Genomic DNA, 26769 nt, shown 5'->3' with positions numbered 1-26769 from the left:
TTCCACACACATACATTGATCAGAATATTGTATAATGTTTGCAACCTCATTACAGGCACAAGGAAACTCTTCCCGAACAACTCCTGGACAGTTAAAACATAAAAGAATTTGTCTTTTAAACAGGACTTACACTGCAGATCGATCAGTTCTTCCTGTATGTGTACAGGAGTGCTTTCAATTGAAGAGGCAAAGTACCTCGAAAATAGCTCAAAAAGTATGTAAGATTGGGAACATCCTTAAAATGTTTAGAAGACTATACTTGTAATTTTTTCAATAGCATCAGTGAGCTCAGGAAAATTGACAGTGTATTTTTGTCAGAATTTGTCCCTTCCATAACACTATTTTCTTTTTAAATGCATCCACATCAAACTAGAAATATGTTGTCTCTCACCTTGCAGCAGTTTACTGTGGCAGTGTGCAGTTAATGTGCCAGGTCTACAATCCACTCCAGATGTTCTAACTTTAATTCCTGCCTTCCTTCTTCCTCCAGAAATTCATCAACAATAGCGGATTGTAAACCAAAAAAACATTCCAAGCATGCCCCTTGACTTAACCAATGAACTTTGCAGTAATTTATATAGTCTCCATAATCTTCATTCAGTTCCATAAAAAATTGTCACAACTGATTGTAATAATGTGTACCCCCAGTTTCACCACATGCTCCATGCCAGCAAACATAGCGTGAAGTGTATCTTTGCGTACAGAACAATGAATCCTGTACAAACTGTCTGTCAATCATTTTAATTTTTTGCTCTTTCATCATCAGTTAGCTGTTTAAAATTCTTTCTGTATGATGTTGTAATGTTCCACAAAAAATTTGTTGCACCAGTCAATTACGTGACCGCATAGTAGATAGTGAGAATTGTCATCCTTCTCTTGTGCAATTTCCATTATTTTTAAAGGATTGTGATGATAAATTGCTAGACATCAACTACGGGTGGTGCCATAAGCCCAGTGATGGGAGTAGCACCAGTGATTGATGGCACATGCACCAAGCATGGTGCGGCGGCCTATATTGAATAATGGTTTGCAGTCTTGGCATCACTTTTCAGAGGACTCAATAGCATCAGCAGCAGCTTCTCTCCTGAAGATGGAAGAAAGATGGACTGCCGAAATATATATAGTTATGTTGACTGAAGAATACGACAGGAAACCAAGGAATAAAAAAAGAATAATCAGAGTAGAAGTAACATTTGCGGAATATTTTAATTTTATGAAGACATGGATGATAAAAGATATCATGCAGGGCCGAAACAGGGTAGACAAGCAGAAGTCTAATGAACGTTACTGTGAGTAAATAAAGAAAGAACAAAGACTACTTATTTTAGCCTCAAGAGGAACAAATGAGTTGAAGAGATGTATTGAAGGCTTTCAAACTCCAATTTCATTTGAATTTATTTGTACATTAGATACAATGTTAATGAATCTGTCTTTTTTTTTTTTTTTTTTTTTTTGTATCGCCATTAGGTTTCAGCTGTGGGCTCAAGAAACTGGATGAAACTTTTTTTTCATTTACTGAAATAAACCAAGAAAACAAAAAAGGGCAACTCTACAAAAGTAATTAAGAAATCAGCACACCACTAGACTTTTTAGGAATATAGTCTCCCAGCAACTGATACATAACTGACATTAAAATTAGTAACATGGTGCAGCATAGTGAATCATAATGTCCAAAGGAAACTGGCCATACTAACTCATTGACATTTGAAACTGAGCAACAGTGTCATAGTCTCAAACACATGTAACATTCCAGAAGAAGTGGTTCTTCTTTGAAGGGAATTTGTATTGAGCAACTGTTCCTCTGGAGTCAATAACAGAAGGAACTAGCAACCACAGAGAGAAACCAAAGTTTAAAAATATTTCATATTACAATAACTGGGTCTGCATATTTGTTGAAAGCAATACTTCAACAACATTTTTCAAACTATCTCCTTCATTTATGTTTCAAACACTAAAAAATGATGCTAAAAGAACAGAGTTATCTCAAAAGCTAGTGTGATGGTATTATCTTTTCAGTTGCGTATGTGGCACCCACCATTCATTTATACATGATGCCCTCTTTTGTGTTCGTGTAATCAAACAACCTGGATTTTGAAAAATGTTTAGAGAGCTGGCCACCATTACCTTCAGGAGGCAAAATACTTAGTAATGCTGACAGACACTTGCACAAGTTTTTTAAAAAGTCCTCACAGAGGAATTAGGGTATAGGTTGGGGAAGACTGGAAAGGAAAGCGAAGCACTCAGACCCCAGGATGAGAGAAAGTAGTTAGGGTAAGGGGCGACAAATATGAAAGAGGAGGCAACAGAGACTGACCAGGTATTTCCTACAGGGATATAAGTAATCTACCCTTTCTTTTTAACCTCCCCGAATTCATCCCTCTTTCCTGTCTGAAGAAAAAAGTTATGATTCTAAAAGCTAGGACAATTCATTTTACTTTTATGTATGTCTGTCAATAATACTAAGTATTTCACCTCTTCAAATAAATATTGGCCTGCAATTCTGTCTCATAATTTTAATTTATAGCAGCTTTAAAACTCTTTACTAATGAAGACTGCTTATACAGAAGACTTCATTAGTAATAATCTGGTTACATGACAGCTGTGGAAAGTTAAGGACATTAGTACCTATACCTAAAAAGACAGTGATACAATATTTTTAAATTTGTCTCTGAAAAAAATCAGTGATTTACATGGAGCTATTATTATTTCAACAGGAATTACAAAAATGTAGTTGATTAAACTGACAACAACACATATAGAACCAAATATACTATTTTGCTAAGAGTAATAAGATACTGTTCTACTTAGCTCTCACCATAAGTGTCTTGAGATCTGCTCTTTCTGATGGATTCTTTTTCAAACAGCTGTCAACAAAGTCTTTGAAGGCATCAGAGAATATCCCTGATGGTAACTTTGGAGGTGGCTCGTTCACAATGTAATCGAGAAGTTCAAATATTGCCATTGGACGAGGGCCATTGGTGCCTTGCTGGAAGTTGCCTGTTAGGATACAACCAGGGCAAATTAACATACCTTTTTATGTATTCTAAATGTTCAGAATTACAGAAGCTAAGATATGTCACATGTAAAAAACAAAGCAATATCATGAAGTTCAATTTCTTCAGATAAAATTTATAAAAGCTATGTGCCTGAAGAAATTGTGAAAAAGTAAAAAGAAAAGTGAAATAGTGTTCTCAGATGTACTGTAGGCATAATTCCTGATTATGCCAGGAACAATTTACCATTAGAAGGTGGTTCATATTTCATCTGTGACAACAACTTTGGTGCGTTTTTGAAAACTTTCAAGACTGTTAACCACAATAAATTCTCAACTGTTTGAGAATATAGAAAATGTAAGAACTGGAAAACACGTTCCAAGCTATTTTTCTCCAAAAATTCCAAACAAGTTTGTAGAAATTTTGGGAAATAAGGTACAATCTGAGATAATGAGCAAGGTAAAATATACTTCTCTATTATGTTTGACTGCACTATGGATAAGGCACATTTAGAACAGATGATTTAAATCATTATGTAGTTCTACACTAAGTATGGGGAGTGTTCTGTAGAAGAAAGTTTTGCTGACTTCATCATAAGTCACCAAAAGATCAGAAGGGGATTACCAGAAGAAAAACTGCAGAAGCTGAGTAGTGACAGCCTGGACATTCACAATGGTCATGGCAAAGGCTACGATAGTGACTCAAACTTAGCAGGAAAATATGAATGTGTAAAGATACATACATTAAATAACAACAACAACAACAACAATTCCAAGTAGTTCAATGGCCTCCTGCAATGTCCCTAACCTACCCCATTTAATTAACCAGGCGAAAAAAACACACAGTATAGAATCTAGACCACATGTTGTTTCTAGTGATTCCTCACGCTGTTGAGTGCCGGGAGCTAGGTTAAAGCAGAGACTGAAAACTCTGTTATCCAACTGAGATTTGATTCTGTGACCACTCTGTTTCCAGACACGTGCTTTACTAGCAGACCACCAGGCCCAACATGTACATAGATAGTTCATCTACATGTACAGGTGAGTGAATTTAGGATGACTAATTATTCTGAAACTTTATCAATAATTTAAAAATAAATCAAGCACAATATTTAAAATTTTAATACTAATTTCAGAGTAGCATATAAAGAAAGTTTACGGATAAAAAAAAATGTGGTCACAAATTTGCTTTATGAAATTCCGAAGACCCACACACACTATTACTTTAGCACTAAAAACTGTCTGATCACCCTGTGTTTTACCATGATGACCATGAATCCTGTTTACCAGGATTCCTTTGGGAAATTTATGTATCCGGTTACTCTTGTTAATGCTTATTTTTCCATTAAAAATTTCTGTGAGAGACAATTCTAAAACTGCCAGGCTACATTTCTTCAATTCATCTGATTTACATTTGTGCACACACAGCATTTTCACACTAACAATTCTTAGGGTCTCAACTGTGTGAGACAATAAACAGAACTGCAATCTACAAAACAAGTTCATAAGATAATAAAAAGACACTTGCAACAATAACTTCCTACTCAACCACTTGACTGTTATCAACAATTGTTTCTGCAGTCACTGTCTCACATTGTTGCTGCATTAATTAAGAGAGATTCGCACTGGAGTCATAGCTGTTTGTTCATAAGCCTTAAAAAAAAAAAAACTACTACTACTAACTTCAGCCCCATACCACCAAGCATTTGCGAATTTTTATTTGTGTGTTTATGTCTATAAATAGGTAAGTATAATAGATTAACTGTTGTCATTGATCCAGGTGTCATTGTGAAGATCGAGATACACAAGTTGTTTTATGCCAGTCACACAAATACAAGTTTTAGCTAATTAAAAAAGTTAAAAAGTACATCCTTCCAAAAACAATTAGTATTCAGACAGAGGCTCAGCATACTGTATATTTAGGCATTGCTAAAAACTAAGAACTTTCAAACAGTATAAATAACAACCAAGATAAAAGAATTTTTGCCATTAATGTGTAGTTATTTAACATAAAACGTTTTTTGAACTCTTCTGTCAGCTTCAACTCATTTGATGGTATCACAATATATGACATATATGGTCATATCTTTTGATTGCATTGACTTAAATGCTCAAATTTTTGCACTCCCAAGGGACCACAACTTGTTACCTCAAACCTTTTGCTGAGAAAATGGATTTTTAGCAAACGGATAGACAGACGGACCGACAGCAATAAATAAAAAAATATTTATGTGGTGTAACTACACACTGACAATGTTTGCATTTTTTGCTTTACTTATATTGTGAAACCTTGCTTCTTGTCACATTTAACAATTGTGGGCCAATGGCATATATCCTATCGGTTTTGATGAGGGAGTTTGCGAGAATCAAAATATGTGACACGAATGGCCACAACCAGCCTTACTAACTGTGCCTTATGCAGGACACAATCTAAATCCTGTCGGCCTGCATGCCGTAGAAGTGTCATTTCTAATGACACATTTTTTAAAAAAATAAATAAAAATAAAGTTTTGTGGCCAAACCCAAATACAGGGAGTCTCAGTCAAACCTCCCCGATTTAAAGGATCCAGGAGAGAAAAACCACAGTAGATACGACAATGAAAAATGCATCACATTGTAGAGCATCTCAAAGAATTTATATTCCCATATCAGAAGTACCAAGTATCATCGTCAGAGTGCGACATGGTCGCATGAAGTGAAAATGGTGACTCCATAGCAGTGCGCGCAAGCAGTAATGTGGTTTGCAGAAACAAAATCACCAATTACTGTGCAAAGAAATTATCATCGTGTGTATGAATGTGATCCACCTAATGTGAAAAAAATTAAAGAATGGTATAGGAAGTTTCTGGCAACAGGACGTGTTCTGAAACATTCTGGTGATGCACGTAATGGAGTTTCGGAAGAGACAGTGGAGGACATCAAACATTTCTCAAAAGCCCACGTAAGTCAATTCGTCAAGCATCTAGGCAACTTTATGTACCTCAATCAACATTGCATTGTGTAGTTCACCAGCATCTTCGTATGAGTGCTTACTAAGTGCAAATTCTGCAACATCTGATGCTGAACAACAAACCACGCCGACAACAATTTGATGCGAATATGCTGCAGTGTACTGATGTGGATGCCAGCTTCCTGGAAAGATGTTTATCATCAGATGAGGCACCCTTTCATTTATCAGGAAGGGTGAATAAGCATAATGTTTGGATTTGGGGTTCGCAAAATCTGCACATTGTCATTGAACATGTTCGTGATAGCCCTAAACTAAATGTCTGGTGCGGACTAATGCACGACAGGATTGTTGGACTGTTCTTCTTTGCGGAACAAACAGTGAATGGGTCAGTGTATCTGGACATGTGTATCTGAGGGTACACAAACTGCTCTAACAAGACTTGCAACCCAACATCATTTTTCAACAAGACAGAGCTCCGCCACATTGGTCAACAGCTGTTCGCAAGTTCCTGGATAGGAACTCTCCCAATCGTTGGATCGGATGCGGAGGACCCATTGCCTGGCCACCACGATCACCCGACATTATGCTGCTTGATTTTTTCATGTGGGGATTCGTTAAGGACCACATGTATGCAACCAAAGTGGATGATATTCCTATGTTGCGGCATCGTATCACAAATGTGATTGCAACAATAACAGAGAAAATGTTACAAAGAAATTGTCAAGCAATTGAATATAGACTCGATATTCTTTGTGCTACAAATGGTTTGCATGTAGAGGTGTACTGATGATAAATAAAGAAATTCTTTGAGATGGTCTACAATGTGGTGGATTTTTCATTGCCGTATTTACTGTGTTTTTTTTTTTTTTTTCTGGGTCTTTGAAATCAGGGGGGTTTGAGTGGGACACCCTGTATGTTTGTGATTCTACAGTGGAAGTGCTCTTTTATACTTTTTGCCAAACTTTTAAAGAATGCTTTAAATAGCAGGAAAATGTAAAGTTGGGAGTTATATACATAAATTTTACATTTCATAAACAATTCGGCAGTCCATATTTTTGATGAAAAATAAGGGGTTATAGTTTGTTTAAATTTCTTTTGGTGAATTTCTTTTCTATCTGGTGTTCTAGGTCATAAATACATTTGAGAGTTGTTATGTTTACATCAAAAAATTAGCAGAAGTCCAAAGGTGTTTACAAAACATAGATACTGAAATGTGAAATGTACAGTCAAATTTTAACTGTGCTGTTGACTCCACCTTAACACCTCAAAAACAGACATATTTCACAAAAGATGTCAAAAGTATGTGGAATTATATTTGTATTTAAAATGTTTAGGCTTTGCTATTAGTTCACAACCTAGTTACCATTTCAGAAATTGCTACACATTCCACACTCCACTTGATGATGTCTCACTGCATATCAAAGTTAATCCTCTCTCTCTCTCTCTCTCTCTCTCTCTCTCTCTCTCTCCAAAATAATATGCCAAAAATTCCTATGCAGTTCATACTTTTGTCGTAATAGGCACCACATATGTGACAAATTTGAAGGTAGTTTGTATATTAACCAGAATAGGCACTACCATAGTTCATGTTTACCGTTGCCAGATTTCCTTTCATTCAGACTAAGTTATATCCCAACACAACACTCTGTTCAATAATAAAACTATGAAGAACGCTACTCAGAGTACAACTATGGTTAGATTGACAGAGATGAGATGAAAATCGGTAGACCCGAATTGCCCAAACTTTTAACGACTTCTACTGATTCAGAACTAGATAGCCCAGACCTCAAAGAAGTTACTTAATAATTTTTGTAAACACTTTTTGAATGAAAACGACTAACCAACATCTATGACACAGCTGCTAAACTTGACTTCGTGACTGAATGAATGCTCAAAGCAAGGAAATGAAAAGTAATATTATAATAATGTTCTGCGGCTAACTCATATTTGAAGAAGAAAGTCTTCACTGCTCAAAAACTTGCTGTGGTGCTCAGTCATTATCATCTTTCACACATCTGTTTGACGAGCTGGGCATCTTGACTACTACTTCGATATATATTTATTCAGTTTCTTATAAATAATCCACTGCAGTTCCAAAGGAATAATGATGGGCACAATTATAATACCAGAAGAAAAAATGTCATCCATTGCTCTACATTAAGGTTGCCTTTAGCACAAAAATATGTGCACAATGCTGCAACTAAAATTTTTTATCACTTACCGAATAATATAAAATCTCTGATAAAAAGCAAAGTAGAATTTGAAAACAAACTGAAAAATTTGCTCCTTGACAACTCCCATAATCCACAGAAGAAAATCTATTATTGTAAAGTGTAAAATGTGGTGGGTAGGAAATACTAGCTCACATCTGTTTACTTAATAATAATAATAATAATAATAATAATAATAATAATAATATTTTTGGCCCGATACAAGAGCAAGAAATCTGGAAGAAGAGACCAACATCAGAAGTATATAAATACACAGACATGATTACAGATACAATAAGGAAAAAAAGAATGCAGTTCTACGGACATGTCCACAGGATGAATGAAAACAGAATTTCAAAGCAAATTCTTAAAGTCATCAACTCAGGCAGGGGAAAAACAAAATGGATAAAAGAAGCTGAAGAGGACCTCAGACAAGCACACATAACAGTAAACGATGCAGAAAATAGAACTGAATTCAGGAACATCATCAAAAAACATAAATTTCACACCACAACACAGAAGAGACCAGGATGCAAATCGACAGCGGGGCGAAAGATACAACACAGTGAACACATGAAGAAAATTTGGGCTCAGAAAAAACACAATCAATCATAAAGGAATTCAAGTTCAAACGCTCTCATTAAATGGGAATAATCGAAAACAATAACAATAATTATATCCTTGTAAATGTACAGCATGTAGTCATATTTACAAATTAATTTCTGATGTAAATACAAAATGATTCATTCCACATCATTATACTCTATCACGCAAATGACACATGGAACGTGAAAATCACTAGTAAATACAGATTTCCCCAAAACAGAGATTTTTCTCAACTTTTAATCATTGACCTTTTACTTTCAGTTTTAATTCATAATTCATGCACCATTAACCATTTATGAGGAGTAAATGAAGTGTTCTTATTTATGAATCTTACTAAAACCAATGTATAATTGCTGCCACAAATAATATGGAAGAGATACTGTTTTACTTTCAGTTTTTCGATAGTTTATACAATTAGTAATTTAGTTACTACAGTGATGCATTCAATTTGTCGTGTGCAATATTTTTCATAAACATAGTTCATTTAAGTTACGGTTTTCAATAGTGCTCCATTTTTATTAAATCTACTAACAAAATCATAAAATTTGCATAATCTGTGAAAGACAAAGTGTAGTTTTATAGGGAAGAGCAGTCAGCTTTAGCAGTTCTGTCAGGAGTGAACGACCATCTTAGAAATTCTTTTACTAATGTTATAACTAAGATTAGTTTATTTCTGTTATCAAATGTAAAGAGTACAGTAAACTCACTGTGGGTGGGAGACTGTGGAGGTGCATCACCATTCTCAATTCTTTTTGGTCCAAAGATAGCTGCAAGTGTTTTAGCATCTGGTGGTGGAATAGGATACATTCCTATTGCCATCTCTACCAAAGACAAGCCCAATGACCAGATATCACTTTGGACTGAGTAATGCGTTCCTTGAAGACGTTCAGGCTGTTCAACACACGAAATGCATTAAAAGTAAGAAAAAGACGGCCAGTGACACAGCCAGCACAACCATGTTGAAGCTTACCGACATGTAGCTCCTTGTTCCTACAAATGAATTGGCCATAGAATCTATTAACTGACCAGACACTCCAAAGTCACATATCTTAATCTCTCCACCACTGTTTACAAGGATATTACTTGGTTTCACATCTCTGTGCATTATGGCATGCTTGTCTCTCAAATAGCTCAATCCTTTTAACACCTGAAATTTCAATCAGAGACAATTCATTGTTCAACATCTGATAATATACAGAGATATTTATACCAAATGGAAGCACATAACACTTTCTGAACACTCACAGCAGACGTAATTTTTCCAAGAATGGGTTCTGGGATCTTGCCTGCTTTCTTCAATATCAAATCCAGTGAACCACCATCCATGTACTCCATACAAATACTAATCTCGCCATCGCTATAAAATGAAAGGCACACGAATGTACACAGTTTTGCCAATGTAATGATAGTTTTAACAAAAAGTTAAGTGAAATACAATTCCGCTAGCACAAAATAGGTCCAAAACAAATTTCCAGCATATACACTCTAAGACAAAAGAAACAATGCACCACAAAGGAATTATCTGAGTGGGACGGAAATCAGTAGATGTGATGTACATGTACAGACAGACAAATGATTACAATTTCAGAAAAATTGGATGATTTATTCAAGAGAGAGAGATTCACAAATTGAGCAAGTCAATAGTGCATTGGTCCACCTCTGGCCCATATGCAAGCAGTTACTCACCTTGGCGTTGATTGGTAGAGTTGCTGGATGTCCTCCTGAGGGATATCGTGCAAAATTCTGTCCAATTGGCATGTTAGACTGTCAAAACCCCAAGCTGGTCGAGGTTTCTATTCATAATACGAGGTGTGGCTAGAAAAAAACTGGACTAGTACTGGTGAAACAATAAAACGAATGCAATAAGGCTGAAAGTCGCGTGGCCTGTCACGTGACTCTCGATCCGCCTACTGCTCGAGTTTCATCTGCCTCCTGCACTCAGTCTGCCCGTGGCGTCTGTTTTAAGTAGTTGACGTTTTGTCTGTGCGTCGGAAAATGTTGAGTGTACAGAAAGAACAGCGTGTTAACATCAAATTTTGTTTCAAACTAGGAAAATCTGCAAGTGAAACGTTTGTAATGTTACAACAAGTGTACGGCGATGCTTGTTTATCGCGAACACAAGTGTTTGAGTGGTTTAAACGATTTAAAGATGGCCGCGAAGACACCAATGATGACACTCGCACTGGCAGACCATTGTCAGCAAAAACTGATGCAAACATTGAAAAAATCGGTAAACTTGTTCGACAAGATCGCCGTTTAACAATCAGAGCAGTGTCTGAGTTAACAGGAGTTGACAAGGAAAGTGTTAGGCAGATTCTTTATGAAAGTTTCAACATGAACAAAGTGTGTTCAAAAATGGTTCCAAAGTGTCTCACAATTGAACAGAAGGAACGCCGAAGAATGATTTGTTCTGGCATCCTGGAAAACATTGAAAGTGATCCCACCTTCTTACAAAATGCTATTACTTGCGATGAATCGTGGTTTTTTACTTACGATCCCGAAACTAAACGCCAATCGATGCATTGGAAAACTCCTGGTTCTCCACGACAAAAAAAGCACGAATGTCAAAATCGAAATTCAAGGCAATGATGATTGTTTTTTTTTTTGACATCAAAGGGATTGTGCACATTGATTGGGTACCAGAGGGACAAACAGTGAATCGGTATTACTACATTAGCGTCCTGGCTACCCTACGTGAGCGAGTACGGAGAAAACAGAATGATTTGTGGAGAAAAAAGTCATGGATCCTTCACCAAGACAATGCCCCAGCTCACAGTGCGTTGTCAGTGAAGACGTTTTTGGCAAAACACAACATTCCCATCTTAGATCATCCACCCTACTCACCTGATTTGGCCCCCTGTGACTTTTTTCTTTTCCCTAAAGTCAAGTCAGCTTTGAAAGGAACTAGATTTGAGACTGTTGAAGCAGTAAAAGAAAAAGCGACGGAAGTAATGTATGGACTTACCGAAAATGATCTGCAGCATTGCTATGAACAGTGGAAAATTCGTATGGAGCGGTGTAGAGACCGAGGAGGAGAGTACATTGAAGGAGATAACATGAAATTGTAAATAATTGTAAATAAATGTTTTTTCCAGCATCAGTCCAGTTTTTTTTCTAGCCGCACCTCGTATCCATACTTTAAGTTCTCTTACCATGTGTGGGCGGCATTGTACTGCTGAAATTTAAGCACAGGATTGATTGCTATAATGGGCAACAAAATGGGGCGTAGAATATTGTTGACGCACCGCTGTACTGTAAGGGTGCCGCAGATATAAGCTAATGGGACCTGCTATGAAAAGAAAAGGCACCCCAGACCCATTGCTCATGGCTATATGGCTGTCAGGCTGTCATCCAAAAACTCTGTAAATTAGTGCAAAGCAGAACAACTGTTTTCGTAAGGGCCAGAGATGGACCAATGTTTTTGACCAATGTTTTCTCGACTTGCTCAATTTGTGAAGCTCTTTCTCTTGAATAAATCATACAATTTTTCTGAAATTTTAGTCATTTGTTTGTTTGTACATGTAAATCACATCCACCAATTTTCATCCTATTCAAATAATTCCTTCATGGCGTGTCACCTCCCCCCCCCCTCTCTCTCTCTTTTTGTCATAATGTATCAAGAACATGCAAAATATGTCACAGTCGTATAACTTGATAAACACCACAGTACCTGTAAAATGCTCCATAAAACCCAACAATGTGAGCAAAATTGCACTCATGGAGAACCTTCAGCTCTCTAATAATTTGCTTCTTAATAGCAGGTTTCACTTCAAGATGAATTAGCTGCAAAAGAAAATGTAATGCCAGAATCTGTATATTTAACATGAAATGATGAGTACACAAAATGCTTGTTTAATTGCAATGAACATATTTTTTAACACAACATAATTTTTATGAACAATAGTAACCAATCCTGCAGAAGTCACATTCACAATAAGAAAACTGTACACTTTAGTGGACAGGTTATAAATCAAAGTCACATTCACAATAAGAAAACTGTACACTTTAGTGGACAGGTTATAAATCAAACACATCCTTTCAAAATGGAGCAACTAATAAATTAGTGATGTGGTGAAGAATAGTAAAGTACTGTTGTGACATATGAGTCATGTACATCATTCTTCCATATACGATACCAGAAACATTGCAAAAGAAACAGGGACAATATTCGTAAACAAAGTAAAAGGGTAGCACACCCTAATGTTAATATTACACAGATTTTTAACTTCTCCAGTATACAGACGGTACTGTTCTATGAAACCAATAATGCTATATGAATGATTAGAAGCTACCTTTGTTTTAACAGTTGTGGCTTCTCAAGTAATTCAAGTAATTCAGAGTGATCCAGAAATAGATCTCATAGTTAACAATTTGAGTAGATTAGCACCACTGTCATTGATTGTTAATAAACTTAATTACCCTGCTGTGGTTACAAGTGCCTGTCAATGTATAACTTTATTTGTTCTACATCCCTGAAGAGCCCCCCCCCCCCCCCCTTTCATAATGTGATGTATGGAACACAATATGTGAATAAATCAGTGTCATTATGTAAATAAAATCTTCAAGACACAGGTTGAATAATAATCCAGTTTCATCTGACAATGCAAAAAACTGAAAACATCTGCAAATTTGAAGGAAATTATACCTTACCAGTTGTTATTCCAAGAAATTACCTTACCATCTAGCTTCGACCATTAACTGCTTGACAAGTAGCAATGTGAATTATAAAAGTACCATTATTCTTATGGTGTGTACTCTCACAAGTAACTAAACTACCAATAGCTATTGGTGTATAGAATATCATTAGGCATCATACCAATCCATGATTCCGATGCCTAACTACAGGAAGGGTTAGTGAAATATTGGTGCATTTGAGTATGGTCTTACCACGAGTGCCCAAATGTATACAGCAGATTCAAATTAACATAGGCACAAAGCTTTTCACATGTCATTGTGTTAAGAGTGTACAATGAGTATTTCTATTCTGGAACATCGCTCTCGAGAAAGCAATATACGAGTGAAAATGTGCATATGACAAGGGTCACTACAATTATCAGTAGCAATAGGAAACAATCTGTTTTATTTTTTGGCAAACTTCAGTGTTATTTTTTGCAGATTTTGGTGTTATTTTCTGATGGCTTATTTTTTAATTATTTTCTTTATTTTTGCTGTATTTTGCTGTTTTTAAGAGTTATGTTGAAAATGAACAAACACCTATCAGTTTGTAATTGTATAAGTCATTTAATGGCATTGTGTAATTACAACACCAAAACGCTGCTAAATCAGATCATTTTATTCATTACAATAGGCCTATTTCGGCAAACAGCCTTCATCAAGTTACCTTCAAATAAATGGTACATAATTCTGGTACAATATTTCAAATGCTGTAAGAAAATGATTTTAACATCCACACGTTATCGTGATTCTATCCCTTTGTTTTAATTTCATTCCATTACTTTTTAGTGTTCTTCAAGTAGTAACAATTGGTTATACTATTTGACAGATATACCAGTGATATTGTATTGTTACCTTCAGTTTTGTTGGACATGTTGTAATTTCAGCAATCTTTGCTAGTGGTATCACTGGTGGTCTAGTGTAATCTGTGGTTGTTTTGTAATATTTTGTGTGTCTATCAATTTTCTTTATTAATGATTTCAATAAAGCTTTCGGTGTATTTTTTTGTGACTTAGGACAATTTGCTCATGAAGTATTTTTAGAGTCTGCAGTCTTCAGACAACTGAAACCACACTACGAGCAGCAGCACCAGTGCATGATGGGAGCGGGGACTAGGTGGGGATGAGGAGGAGGCTGGGGTGGGGAGGGGGAGGGATAGTACGGTGGGGGTGGCAGATAGTGAAGTACTGCAGTTTAGATGGAGGTCAGGAGAGAATATGGGGGGGGGAGGAGCAGAAAGGAGAGAAATAAAAAGAAATTAGAAGACTGGGTGTGGCAGTGAAATGACGGCTGTGTAGTGCTGGAATGGGAACAGGGAGGGGGCTGGATGGGTGAAGACAGTGACTAACGAAGGTTGACACCTGGCCAGAGGTTACACCAGACCACCAAACCAGATATTAAGTAAGACCACCAGTGAAATCAAAAGCAAAGATTACTGAAATACAGCATGATACACAAAACTGATTATAACCATACAACATTGTTGGTACACATTGGTCAAATAAGCTGTCACATAATTACTGTTCTACAGAAAAGGAAGACAATCTTAAAATTATGTCAGGTAGCACAGAATCAAATGGGTAAAAAGACAAGACCTAGTAGAAATCTTTGGATAACACAAGAGATATTGAATTTAACTGATGAAAGGACAAAATTTTAAAAATGTAGCAAATGAAGCATGCAACAGGGAATACAAACGTCTAAAAAACGAGGTTGATAGGAAGTGCAAACTGGCTAAGAAGGAATGGCTAGAGGGCAAATGTAGGGATTTAGAAGCATGTATCACTGGGGAAAGATAGATACCACCTACAGGAAAATAAAGAGGCCTTTAGGGAAAAGAGATGAAGTTGTAGGAATATCATGTACTCAAGATGGAAAGCCCATCCTAAGCAAACAAGGAACAGCTAAAAGTTGGAAGGAATACACAGAGCATCTATACAGGAGAGATGAAACTGAAGGCAGCATTACAGAAATGGAAGAGGATGTTGATGAAGATGAGACGGGAGATATGATACTGTGAGTAGAATTTTACAAAGCTCTGAAAGATCTAAGTCAAAACAAGGCGCTCAGAGTAGACGACATTCCGTCAGAACTACTGATAATCTTGGGAGAGTCAGCCATGACAAAACTCTTCCATCTGGTGTACAAGATGAATGAGACAGGCAAAATACCCTCACACTTCACAAAGAATACCAATTCCAAAGAAATCAGGTGCTGACAAGTTTGGTTCAAATGGCTCTGAGCACTATGGGACTTAACATCTGTGGTCATCAGTCCCCTAGAACTTAGAACTACTTAAACCTAACTAACCTACATCTACATCTACATCTATACTCCGCGAGCCACCTTACGGTGTGTGGCGGAGGGTACTTATTGTACCACTATCTGATCCCCCCTTCCCTGTTCCATTCACGAATTGTGCATGGGAAGAACGACTGCTTGTAAGTCTCCGTATTTGCTCTAATTTCTCGGATCTTTTCGTTGTGATCATTACGCGAGATATATGTGGGCGGTAGTAATATGTTGCCCATCTCTTCCCGGAATGTGCTCTCTCGTAATTTCGATAATAAACCTCTCCGTATTGCGTAACGCCTTTCTTGAAGTGTCCGCCACTGGAGCTTGTTCAGCATCTCCGTAACGCTCTCGCGCTGACTAAATGTCCCCATGACGAATGGCGCTGCTTTTCGCTGGATCATGTCTATCTCTTCTATTAATCCAACCTGGTAAGGGTCCCATACTGATGAGCAATACTCAAGAATCGGACGAACAAGCGTTTTGTAAGCTACTTCTTTCGTCGATGAGTCACATTTTCTTAGAATTCTTCCTATGAATCTCAACCTGGCGCCTGCTTTTCCCACTATTTGTTTTATGTGATCATTCCACTTCAGATCGCTCCGGATAGTAACTCCTAAGTATTTTACGGTCGTTACCGCTTCCAATGATTTACCACCTATGGCATAATCGTACTGGAATGGATTTCTGCCCCTATGTATGCGCATTATATTACATTTATCTACGTTTAGGGAAAGCTGTCAGCTGTCGCACCATTCATTAATCCTCTGCAGGTCTTCCTGGAGTACGTACGAGTCTTCTGATGTTGCTACTTTCTTGTAGACAACCGTGTCATCTGCAAATAGCCTCACGGAGCTACCGATGTTGTCAACTAAGTCATTTATGTATATTGTAAACAATAAAGGTCCTATCACGCTTCCTTGCGGTACTCCCGAAATTACCTCTACACCTGCAGATTTTGAACCGTTAAGAATGACATGTTGTGTTCTTTCTTCTAGGAAATCCTGAATCCAATCACAAACCTGGTCCGATATTCCGTAAGCTCGTATTTTTTTCACTAAACGTAAGTGCGGAACCGTATCAAATGCCTTCCTGAAGTCCAGGAATACGGCATCAATCTGCTCGCCAGTGTCTACGGCACTGTGAATTTCTTGGGCAAATAGGGCGAGCTGAGTTTCACATGATCTCTGTTTGCGGAATCCATGTTGGTTATGATGAAGGAGATTTGTATTATCTAAGAACGTCATAATACGAGAACACAAAACATGTTCCATTATTCTACAACAGATTGACGTAAGCGAAATAGGCCTATAATTATTCGCATCTGATTTATGACCCTTCTTGAAAATGGGAACGACCTGCGCTTTCTTCCAGTCGCTAGGTACTTGACGTTCTTCCAGAGATCTACGATAAATTGCTGATAGAAAGGGGGCAAGTTCTTTAGCATAATCACTGTAGAATCTTAAGGGTATCTCGTCTGGTCCGGATGCTTTTCCGCTACTAAGTGATAGCAGTTGTTTTTCAATTCCGATATCGTTTATTTCAATATTTTCCATTTTGGCGTCCGTGCGACGGCTGAAGTCAGGGACCGTGTTACGATTTTCCGCAGTGAAACAGTTTCGGAACACTGAATTCAGTATTTCTGCCTTTCTTCGGTCGTCCTCTGTTTCGGTGCCATCGTGGTCAACGAGTGACTGAATAGGGGATTTAGATCCGCTTACCGATTTTACATATGACCAAAACTTTTTAGGGTTTTTGTTTAGATTGTTTGCCAATGTTTTATGTTCGAATTCGTTGAATGCTTTTCTCATTGCTCTCTTTACGCTCTTTTTCGCTTCATTCAGCTTTTCCTTATCAGCTATGATTCGACTACTCTTAAACCTATGATGAAGCTTTCTTTGTTTCCGTAGTACCTTTCGTACATGATTGTTATACCACGGTGGATCTTTCCCCTCGCTTTGGACCTTAGTCGGTACGAACTTATCTAAGGCGTACTGGACGATGTTTCTGAATTTTTTCCATTTTTGTTCCACATCCTCTTCCTCAGAAATGAACGTTTGATGGTGGTCACTCAGATATTCTGCGATTTGTGCCCTATCACTCTTGTTAAGCAAATATATTTTCCTTCCTTTCTTGGCATTTCTTATTACACTTGTAGTCATTGATGCAACCACTGACTTATGATCACTGATACCCTCTTCTACATTCACGGAGTCGAAAAGTTCCGGTCTATTTGTTGCTATGAGGTCCAAAACGTTAGCTTCACGAGTTGGTTCTCTAACTATCTGCTCGAAGTAATTCTCGGACAAGGCAGTCAGGATAATGTCACAAGAGTCTCTGACTAAGGACATCACACACATCCATGCCCGAGGCAGGATTCGAACCTGCGACCGTAGCAGTCGCGTGGTTCCGGACTGAGCGCCTAGAACCGCGAGACCACCGCGGCTGGCGCTGACAAGTTTGAATATCACCAAACTATCAGTTTAGTGAGTCATGGTTGCAAAATACTAACACACATTCTTTACTGAAGAATGGAAAAAGTTGTAGAAGCCGACCTCAGGAAAGACCAGTTTGAATTCCAGAGAGGCAATACTGACCCTACAACTAATCTTAGAAGATAGGTTAAGGAAAGGCAAACCTACATTTATAGCATTTGTAGACTTAGAGAAAGCTCTCGACAATTTACAACTTGTACAGAAGCGAGATGGCAGTTATAAGGGTCAAGAGGCATTGAAGTGAAGCAGTGGTTAAGAAGGGAGTGAGACAGGGCTGTGGCCTATCCCCTATGTTATTCAACCTGTACATTAGGCAAGCAGTAAAGGAAACCAAACAAAAATTTGGAATAGTAATTACAGTTCAGGGAAAATAAATAAATACTCTGAAGTTTGCCGACAACATTGTGGTTCCATCACAGACAGTAAAGGACTAGGAAGAGCAGATGAATAGAATGGACAATGTCCTAAAAAGGACGATATGAGATGAACATCAATAAAAGCAAAACAAGGATAATGGAATGACGTCGAATTAAATCTGGTGATACTGAGCAAAATTTATTAGCAAGTGAAACACTTAACATAGCAGATGAATTTTGTTACTCAGACACCAATACTGATCATGGCCGAAATAGAGATAATCTAAAATGTAGACTGGCAAGACAAGAAAAGCATGTCTGAAGGAGAGTAATTTATTAACACTGAATACAGATTTAAGTGTTAGGAAGTCTTTTCTAAAGGCATCTATCTGGAGTGTAGCCATGTATGGAAGTGAAACACTGGCAATAAACAGTTTCGACAAGAAGAGAATTAGAGGGTTTAGAAATGTGGTGCTACAGAAGAATGCTGAAGATCAGGTGCATTGATCACATAACTTATGAGGAGGTACTGAATAGAGTTGGGAAGATACGATATTTGTGGCACACCTTGACAGAAGAAGGGATAGGTTGATAAGACACAGTCTAACACATCAAGGGATTACCAGTTTAGTACTAAAGAGAGAGCGAGAGAGAGAGAGAGAGAGAGAGAGAGAGAGAGAGAGAGAGTGGGGTGGGGGGGGTGAGGCGGGGGTGGATTTGTAGATGGAGACAGAGAGACGAATACAGTAAGCAGTTTCAGAGAGATATCGATTGCAGTGGTTATTCGGAGATGAAGATGCCTGCACAGGATAGAGTAGCACAGAGAGCTGCTACATCAAACCAGTCTTAGGACTGAAGACCACAACAACAGCATCAAGCCATATCTAGTATAACCAATCGTTATTACTCCCAGAACACTAATGGAGTATAATTAGAACAAGGAGATAGCAACAGAACCATCATAACATATGGATATCGAACCCATCTGATGCATGTAACAAATTTTATAATATTTTCTAATTAATACTTATGTATAATATTATAAATATTGTACCAAAATTATGTAACATGATGGCTATTTGCTGAAATAGGCCAATTGTAACAATACAGTTATCTGACTTAGCAATGTTTTTGAAATCGTAATTACATACATTTATCAATTATATTCACTGACTTCACACATCTCATTTTGTTCCATTATTCTTAAAAAAAATTCTCCAAACCTATTAAGACTAACTCATTAAAGAATAAATAATTCTGCATCCAAATATGGTTGAAAGTTTTTCAAAAGAAAGCATTCTCGTAACTTCAAATTTCTATTCAGTGACAATATGCTATCATCACTTTAATACAGGGTATTCTATTTATCCTGACCATACTGAACAAATTTTGTCCAGAAGCAAAATTAAAAATGTGTGAGTCAAATGTTGTGTAACTATCAGGTGGATATTAATCATCATAATTTCCTTACTTGTAATTTTAAACAATGGAAAATCCAGGATGGAGTAGCGGCAATATGAAAATGATAGATTGCTACTCACCATATAGCAGAGATGTTGAGTGGCGGACAACCAAACAAAGATGCTACTAAACCCCTAAGTTTTGGCCAGATGGCCTTCTTTTGCAATAGACAACATACACACACTCATTCAAGTAAACGCAGCTCATACACACATGACCACTGCCTCTGGCTGACCTTGGCAGCCACAGACAGTGATAATGTGTGAGAGATGTGTTTGAGTGAATGTGCGTGTGTATGTTGTCTACTTCAGAAGAAGGCCTTTTGGAAAAAGTTTGTGTGTTTAGTAGTCTTTTTGTTGTGCCTGTCCGAGACTCAATATCTCCGCTATATGGCGAGTAACAATCTATCCCTTTCACATTACTTATGATTTTGTTCATTATGAAGATATGAACTGCTGTCCATTTTTTAAGTAGTATACTATAATTTTTTATTCACTACTCCATTTCCTCTCTTAAAGACCTGTTAAAAAATGTATCACAGTGTACCATTAACATGACATGACACTGTTAAAAACCTAATACAAAACTGACTTTGACTCTTCGGTATGAGTACACAGTGTAGGCACCCAGGATAACTTAACTCATCCACTTGCTTGAGGTGATAGTAAACAAATGAAAATACAAGGAAAATGCATGCCAGTCATACAGTCAACCAGCTACCTTTGAAGTTTGGTACAAGTACATTGCATAGCAACAAACAGAAGGTAGAAGTGCTGCTTATCTATGGAGAATGTAAATTTAGCAGAACAGTAATTGCAATATGGTGAGGAAGTGATGTCTTGTCAGGATATCACTCTCTGTAGAGTTCCTCTGCCTGCATAGCATTATGCCTATCATCAACAATGATTAAAGTAATGATAGTGCAATTTTTAATCAAGAATTGCCTTTCCTGTACACAACATATCATTTAAAGGTACTATAGAACAGTGCTACATTTAATTGTATCATAAACAACAAATCAATAATGCAATTCCTGTTCTACTAACTTACATTCTCCACAGATGAGTAGCATTTCTACTTTTCCCCCCGTTGGTGTACACTGTACTTGACGGGTCGGCATTATCCATATTTTCATTTGTTTACTGTCCTCTCCAGTATGTGGAGAAGCTAATTCAATATTGTTAGATTTTTAATAATGTCGCATTTAATGAGTGGTACACTGTAATACATTTATGAGCAGCTATTGAGGAGTGGAAGTAGATTACCAAATGAAAAACAGAGGGTGCTGTTTAAAAAGATTTACTGTTGTTCATATCTTTCATAAAGTTCTTGTAGAATATAAATACTTTTGGATTAAAGAAGACCACTCATTGAAAACAATATACAGCTGAGCACAAAATGCTCAATTTCAATGGCTGCTTCACACCCTGAGTGGTCTGGATCCTTCCCTCCACCACCAGCTTCTCTGAACTATGCAGATGGGAATTATGTTTACAACACATCCTCTGCTCTCATAATCATCCTGTTGTCAACCTCACCTTCCCCGCCCCCTCTATCCAACAGTTTCCCCTTCCTCCATCCTGTCACCACCTCCCAATCCACATCCCCACATCGCCTTCAGCATGCATTCCTCCCCACCAGTCCCTACAATCAAGTATTACATGTCTGGCCCTTTTACCTGCCATCCTACATTCCTAGCCGGAAAACCAACTACCTCCCTCCAACCTTCACAGCCAGTCATCCACTGAAATACATAATTGGCACTATCAGGCCACCCGGTACTATGTAGGACAATAGGTGTAGGTGTAGGTGTGTGTGTTTTACTACAGATTATCATCAAAGAATAACTCTGAAAGCTAGCAAGTTTTCTTTCTTCAGTGTGTGATTATCAACAACTCAATGGTTCTGCTTTTCAGTTAGTGGCCTGCTTTAACTCAAAAGCTACAAGAAAGGCACTCATGCAGGTTAATATCCTCCTGGCAGCTAAACATCATCTGCTTGATACTTACTATTTTTTTTATTTTGCGTCTATACAAAGCTATTTGGGGTGGGCAAGATAAACAATGTGACACCCTATATTGTGTGAAAACTACCACTCAGATTCCATATTTGAACTTGGAAGCCAAACTGTCTTCAGAACAACAAATTCCATATTTTATATGGCATAAAAAGTTGTTGTTTCAGTACATTTTGAAGGTATTTGTATCCCTTCAGACTATGTACACTGCAGAGATCTACCATTACAGGTACACATAATAGGCTTTTTGCATTTCTTCATTAACAGAGCTCATCATTATAATCCTATTGTTGAAATAAGAACCCACTGCTGTCAACACAGACTCGCATATAAAGGTGACCAAAAGAATTTGCAGCCTATCTGACAAGTGCAACTCAGTGTGTTTCACTGTTTCCTTCATCTCTGCTTGAAATATTTCTCTGTGTGTTTTTCAACAGTTTGTTAGTTCCATCATAAAAGTTACTTTCCTCATATTAATGAATGCATCTTCCAACTGTTTTTACTTGAAATAGAAGTCATGGAATCACACCCCAAAATGTTTCAAATGTTTCGGTGTGTGTGTGTGTGTGTGTGTGTGTGTGTGTGTGTGTGTGTGTGTGTGTGTGTGTGTGTGTGTGTAAGCGGGGGGAGGGGGGGGGGGAGAAAGAGAAAAGCACAATGCATTTTGAAGAGATTTTTAAATCAGAAAGCATCAATTAAACTGCATATTAATGTAAACAAAAGAACAAAGAACTGCCAAATAAAGCACTTCGGCTTACAAAATGTGCAAATCAACATGTCACCTGCTCGGTTTGCTTCTATCAGCCAATCATAACACAGGGCACATGACAAAATGCCAATGTGTTTTTGGTGGTAGAACAGAACACAAAGAATGTTTATCACAATGTTGTTGTTGTTGTGGTCTTCAGTCCTGAGACTGGTTTGATGCAGCTCTCCATGCTACTCTATCCTGTGCAAGCTTCTTCATCTCCCAGTACCTACTGCAACCTACATCCTTCTGAATCTGCTTAGTGTATTCATCTCTTGGTCTCCCTCTATGATTTTTACCCTCCAGGCTGCCCTCCAATGCTAAATTTGTGATCCTTTGATGCCTCAAAACATGTCCTACCAACCGATCCCTTCTTCTAGTCAAGTTGTGCCACAAACTTCTCTTCTCCCCAATCCTATTCAATACCTCCTCATTAGTTACGTGATCTACCCACCTTATCTTCAGCATTCTTCTGTAGCACCACATTTCGAAAGCTTCTATTCTCTTCTTGTCCAAACTGGTTATCGTCCATGTTTCACTTCCATACATGACTACACTCCATACAAATACTTTCAGAAACGACTTCCTGACACTTAAATCTATACTCGATGTTAACAAATTTCTCTTCTTCAGAAACAATTTCCTTGCCATTGCCAGTCTACATTTTATATCCTCTCTACTTCGACCATCATCAGTTATTTTACTCCCTAAATAGCAAAACTCCTTTACTACTTTAAGTGTCTCATTTCCTAATCTAATCCCCTCAGCGTCACCCGATTTAATTTGACTACATTCCATTATCCTCGTTTTGCTTTTGTTGATGTTCATCTTATATCCTCCTTTCAAGACACTGTCCATTCCGTTCAACTGCTCTTCCAAGTCCTTTGCTGTCTCTGACAGAATTACAATGTCATTGGCGAACCTCAAAGTTTTTACTTCTTCTCCATGAATTTTAATACCTACTCCGAATTTTTCTTTTGTTTCCTTTACTGCTTGCTCAATATACAGATTGAATAACATCGGGGAGAGGCTACAACCCTGTCTCAGTCCTTTCCCAACCACTGCTTCCCTTTCATGTCCCTCGACTCTTATAACTGCCATCTGGTTTCTGTACAAATTGTAAATAGCCTTTCGCTCCCTGTATTTTACCCCTTCCACCTTCAGAATTTGAAAGAGAGTATTCCAGTTAACATTGTCAAAAGCTTTCTCTAAGTCTACAAATGCTAGAAACGTAGGTTTGCCTTTTCTTAATCTTTCTTCTAAGATAAGTCGTAAGGTTAGTATTGCCTCACGTGTTCCAACATTTCTACGGAATCCAAACTGATCTTCCCCGAGGTCCGCTTCTACCAGTTTTTCCATTCGTCTGTAAAGAATTCACGTTAGTATTTTGCAGCTGTGACTTATTAAACTGATAGTTCGGTAATTTTCACATCTGTCAACACCTGCTTTCTTTGGGATTGGAATTATTATATTCTTCTTGAAGTCTGTGGGTATTTCGCCTGTCTCATACATCTTGCTCACCAGATGGTAGAGTTTTGTCATGACTGGCTCTCCCAAGGCCATCAGTAGTTCCAATGGAATGTTGTCTACTCCCGGGGCCTTGTTTCGACTCAGGTCTTTCAGTGCTCTGTCAAACTCTTCACGCAGTATCGTATCTCCCATTTCATCTTCATCTACATCCTCTTCCATTTCCATAATATTGTCCTCAAGTACATCGCCCTTGTATAAACCCTCTATATACTCCTTCCATCTTTCTGCCTTCCCTTCTTTGCTTAGAACTGGGTTGCCATCTGAGCTCTTGATATTCATACAAGTGGTTTTCTTCTCTCCAAAGGTCTCTTTAATTTTCCTGTAGGCAGTATCTATCTTACCCCTAGTGAGACAAGCCTCTACATCCTTACATTTGTCCTCTAGCCATCCCTGCTTATCCATTTTGCACTTTCTGTCAATCTCATTTTTGAGACGTTTGTATTCCCTTTTGCCTGCTTCATTTACTGCATTTTTATATTTTCTCCTTTCATCAATTAAATTCAGTATTTCTTCTGTTACCCAAGGATTTCTATTAGCCCTCGCCTTTTTACCTACTTGATCCTCTGCTGCCTTCACTACTTCATCCCTCAGAGCTACCCATTCTTCTTCTACTGTATTTCTTTCCCCCATTCCTGTCAATTGTTCCCTTATGCTCTCCCTGAAACTCTCTACAACCTCTGGTTCTTTCAGTTTATCCAGGTCCCGTCTCCTTAAATTCCCACCTTTTTGCAGTTTCTTCAGTTTCAATCAGCAGTTCATGACCAATAGATTGTGGTCAGAATCCACATCTGCCCCTGGAAATGTCTTACAATTTAAAACCTGGTTCCTAAATCTCTGTCTTACCATTATATAATCTATCTGATACCTATTAGTATCTCCAGGATTCTTCCAGGTATACAACCTTCTTTTATGATTCTTGAACCAAGTGTTAGCTATGATTAAGTTATGCTCTGTGCAAAATTCTACAAGGTGGCTTCCTCTTTCATTTCTTCCCCCCAATCCATATTCACCTACTATGTTTCCTTCTCTCCCTTTTCCTACTGACGAATTCCAGTCACCCATGACTATTAAATTTTCGTCTCCCTTCACTACCCGAATAATTTATTTTATCTCGTCATACATTTCATCAATTTCTTCATCATCTGCAGAGCTAGTTGGCATATAAACTTGTACTACTGTAGTAGGCAAGGGCTTTGTGTCTATCTTGGCCACAATAATGTGTTCACTATGCTGTTTGTAGTAGCTAACCCGCACTCCTATCTTTTTATTCATTATTAAACCTACTCCTGCATTACCCCTATTTGATTTTGTATTTATAACCCTGTAATCACCTGACCAAAAGTCTTGTTCCTCCTGCCACCGAACTTCACTAATTCCCACTATATCTAACTTTAACCTATCCATTTCCCTTTTTAAATTTTCTAACCTACCTGCCCGATTAAGGGATCTGACATTCCACGCTCCGATCCGTAGAATGCCAGTTTTCTTTCTCCTGATAACGACGTCCTCTTGAGTAGTCCCCGCCTGGAGATCCGAATGGGGGACTATTTTACCTCCGGAATATTTTACCCAAGAGGACGCCATCATCATTTAATCATACAGTAAAGCTGCATGTCCTCGGGAAAAATTACGGCTGTAGTTTCCCCTTGCTTTCAGCCGTTTGCAGTACCAGCACAGCAAGGCCGTTTTGGTTAATGTTACAAGGCCAGATCAGTCAATCATCCAGACTGTTGCCCCTGCAACTACTGAAAAGGCTGCTGCCCCTCTTCAGGAACCACATGTTTGTCTGGGCTCTCAACAGATACCCCTCCGTTGTGGTTGCACCTACGGTACGGCCATCTGCATCGCTGAGGCACGCAAGCCTCCCCACCAACGGCAAGGTCCATGGTTCATGGGGGAAGTTTATCACAATATTAACTCAAAATTATTCTGTGGTGACAGCCTGATCTGTAGCATAACCCATGTGACCAAAAGAAGCAAAACAATGAGTTGCCATGTTGATTTACATGTCTGAAAACTGATGAAATGCAGAAGGCAAGACACAGGAGAAACAGTAATCAATTTCACACTATCACACTATTAAAAAATTAGGTTTCCAGTCTCATGAGATTTCATTTTGAAAGTATTTTAATTTGAAGGTAAAACACACACACACAATGTAAGGGGAAAGAGCAAAAGTCTGGACACAACACGTGGGGCCCATCTGATACACTTATTAAACTCTTTTTAATGCTTGAAGGTACATTTAACTTATTCTGTTCAGTTTCTTACACTTGTATTTTAGTTTATCCACAACAGAGATGGAGAAGAATCCTAAAGTACAGTATGAAATATATAACACTGAACCCGCCTGGTTAACCATGTGAGTGAAGTGCTGCTTCTGGGCTGCGGAGGTGTGTCGACCCCAGATCGAATCCACCCCCAGAAGATTAATGATG

At 38.0% G+C, this 26769-nt stretch overlaps 1 protein-coding gene across 1 annotated transcript in view; it reads right to left on the bottom strand.

The window, feature by feature from the left end:
- The window catches only part of LOC126198553 (dual specificity mitogen-activated protein kinase kinase dSOR1), a 75308-nt gene that overhangs the window by 11101 nt on the left and 37438 nt on the right, over positions 1-26769 (bottom strand). The window contains exons 3-7 of the mRNA XM_049934976.1: positions 12429-12541; positions 10004-10115; positions 9729-9905; positions 9466-9649; positions 2816-2997 (exon numbers count right to left, since the gene is read on the bottom strand). Of these exons, the coding sequence (XP_049790933.1) occupies positions 2816-2997; positions 9466-9649; positions 9729-9905; positions 10004-10115; positions 12429-12541 (768 nt within the window). The remainder of the gene's footprint in view (positions 1-2815; positions 2998-9465; positions 9650-9728; positions 9906-10003; positions 10116-12428; positions 12542-26769) is intronic.

This window comes from Schistocerca nitens, chromosome 8 (genome assembly GCF_023898315.1).
Source record: "Schistocerca nitens isolate TAMUIC-IGC-003100 chromosome 8, iqSchNite1.1, whole genome shotgun sequence".
NCBI classification, from domain to species: Eukaryota; Metazoa; Arthropoda; class Insecta; order Orthoptera; family Acrididae; genus Schistocerca; species Schistocerca nitens.
This window is presented reverse-complemented; position numbering and strand designations above follow the sequence as displayed.